The sequence below is a fragment of the Trypanosoma grayi genome (assembly GCF_000691245.1).
Source record: "Trypanosoma grayi strain ANR4 Tgr_532_V1, whole genome shotgun sequence".
Classification (NCBI taxonomy): Eukaryota; Euglenozoa; class Kinetoplastea; order Trypanosomatida; family Trypanosomatidae; genus Trypanosoma; species Trypanosoma grayi.
The window spans coordinates 5,247-7,644 of NW_008826151.1; the positions used below are offsets into that span (position 1 = coordinate 5,247).

Genomic DNA, 2,398 nt, shown 5'->3' on the forward strand with positions numbered 1-2,398 from the left:
AGACTGTGCGAGGCGCAGCGTCTCCCCAGCCTTCTCGAGGTGTCATAAGAAAATACCCTCAAAGAGTGGAAGGTGAAACGCGTGCACTCAACTCACAATCGGAAGTTATATCAACACTTTAGTTTCCCCCTACATTTGAACCGTTTCTTTTTTTGCGCCAAAGTTTTTTTCTTGTTTTTCTCTACGAGTGCGTTTTTCCCTGTTTGTGTGTTTGCACTGATTTCACCTTGCTTGCTGGTGGACATTATAAGTCGTCACGGCTGTGTTGACGTTTGTGTGTGTGTGTGTGTGTGTGTTCGCATTTTGAAGTGGTTAAGAAAGAAGAGGAAAGAAGAACACGGAAAAGAATCGTCAACAACAGCAACAACAACAACACCAATAAGAATATCGGTGCAGTTCCAAGCACATTGTTGTTTCTGTCCCCACTGGTTGCATGAGCCGAACAAACAACGACTCCGCCCCGCGGCGGAAGGTCCTGCTGCATGTCACTTCCTTCCGCGCAGAGGCAGAGCGGTCCGAGGCGTCACCCGTCGCCGGCGCCCTGTCGCCGATGTCTGGCGGTATCGTCACGCCGCGCCGCATTGTGCGCACGCTCCACATGTCGCCAGCAGTGACGCAGCTTGTGCAGCTGGACGGCGTCTCGCCACGCCCACTGTCCACCACGTCGAGCGTGTCGGCGATGAGTGAGGACGTTGTGGATGACCTCGTCAGCGAGGCGATCAGTGCAACGTGCGAGTCAGGCGGGAAGCTGCCCGCGCTAGGGATGCACAACCAGCCCGACTGCGGCATAACAACGTCGTGCCGCCCTGACACGGGAAAGAGTGCAACGGCGACGGTCACCGCGACGCGCTTGACGACTGATGGCTCGGCGCGCTCCTTGTCGTCACTTTCCCCGACCTCGTCGGAGTCGTCCTCGTCGAACGAGTATACGGAGACCTTCGACATGGAGAGTCTACCTAGCTGCAGCTTGACCTGCATTGGCGAGGCGAAGCTCGGTGCCGTGGGCACAAGCCGCCACACACCTGCTCCCGCGCCCTCCTCGTCGATTGCTGTCACTGCTGCTGCAACTACCAGTGTTGCCATCTCTCCTCCGCGTCCAGGCAGTGTCAGGGTAGCAGAGAGCCCACCAAGGGGCCCCGAAAGTTGTCTGGTACACGTGTTAGGGAGCCGACGTGTCTCCAACACGGATGGGTCGGAGTCGCTCAAGAAGATCATCAACGTGCGGCGCGAGGAGCGTATCGGCCGCGGTAGTTTTGGAGACGTCTTCCGCGCGGTAGACCTAGACACCGGCCTTCCACTAGCCGTGAAGGAGATACTGGTAGCGGCCGACTCTGGGCGGAATGTGGAGAAGCAGATACGCGCCTTAGAGCGGGAGATACGTGTGATGCGGAAGTTGCATCATGAACACATCGTCAATTACTACTCAGCTCGCCGAGAAGATGGTTGCAGTGCACTGCACATCTACATGGAGTACATCGGTGGTGGAACGATAGCACAGAAGCTAAAAGCGAATGGGCCCTTTAGTGAAGATGTGGCGCGACGCTACACCCAACAGCTGCTCCAGGGCTTGGTATACCTCCATCAGAGACGCATCGTTCACCGTGACTTAAAGGGCGATAACTTGTTTCTGACAGAAGACGACGTGCTCAAAGTAGGAGACTTCGGAACTAGCAAAGAGTTGCAGACAACGCTCGTGACAAACAGCGTTGCTGGCACCCCAAATTTCATGGCACCAGAGGTGATTGCCTGCAGTGGGCACACCTGCATGGCCGATATATGGTCGGTGGGCTGCTGCGTGTTAGAAATGCTGACAGGCCACCCACCGTTCTGGAATTTAGACAACCACATGGCGGTGATGTTCGCCATCATGAAGGGCAAAGTGGAGGCGCAAGTGCCGCCTCACATCTCTGAAGGCGCCAAAGACTTTATTAGACAGTGTACTTGCAACAATCCCAACGAGCGGCCAGCGGCGTGGCAGCTTCTGCAACAACCCTGGCTGGAGGTCAGAGAGGCGGATGACGCAGAAGATACCCGCCTGCAGTCGTGCCTTTCACTGTCGAGCGCGTCGGCGGCGCAAGAAGAGACAAACAGCTCGAATGAGGGCCTCAAATGCGAAGTGCGGCCACCGAGCGTCAACGACGCCTTCCAGAAGAGCGCCACGGCCGTCGTGGCAATCATTAGCGAGCGCCCCAAAGTGGGAAACAACTGCTTGCTGGAGGTGTCGAGGCGCAGTACCCTCCCCGATGCGTCGCAGCATCTCCCGAGCGTCGCCGCGCCACGGCAGCCGGCGAGTGCGAAGCCCCCGCCCCCGCAGCCGACGAACCGCAACGCGTCCCCACCCCACAAGATGCCGGTACCCACCACGCCGCCGTGCGGCACCCAGGTGAGCCCGCGCATG

General features: G+C 57.8%; 1 protein-coding gene across 1 annotated transcript in view; it reads left to right on the top strand.

Annotated features, from left to right (window-relative positions):
- Positions 1 to 433: 433 nt before the first annotated feature.
- DQ04_05321030 (protein kinase) overlaps positions 434 to 2,398 on the top strand; it is a gene marked incomplete at both ends in the record, with an annotated part of 2,109 nt that continues 144 nt past the window's right edge. Inside the window, one exon of the mRNA XM_009314117.1 lies at positions 434 to 2,398. This exon is cut by the window's right edge and continues 144 nt beyond it. Coding sequence (XP_009312392.1) covers positions 434 to 2,398 — 1,965 coding nt within the window.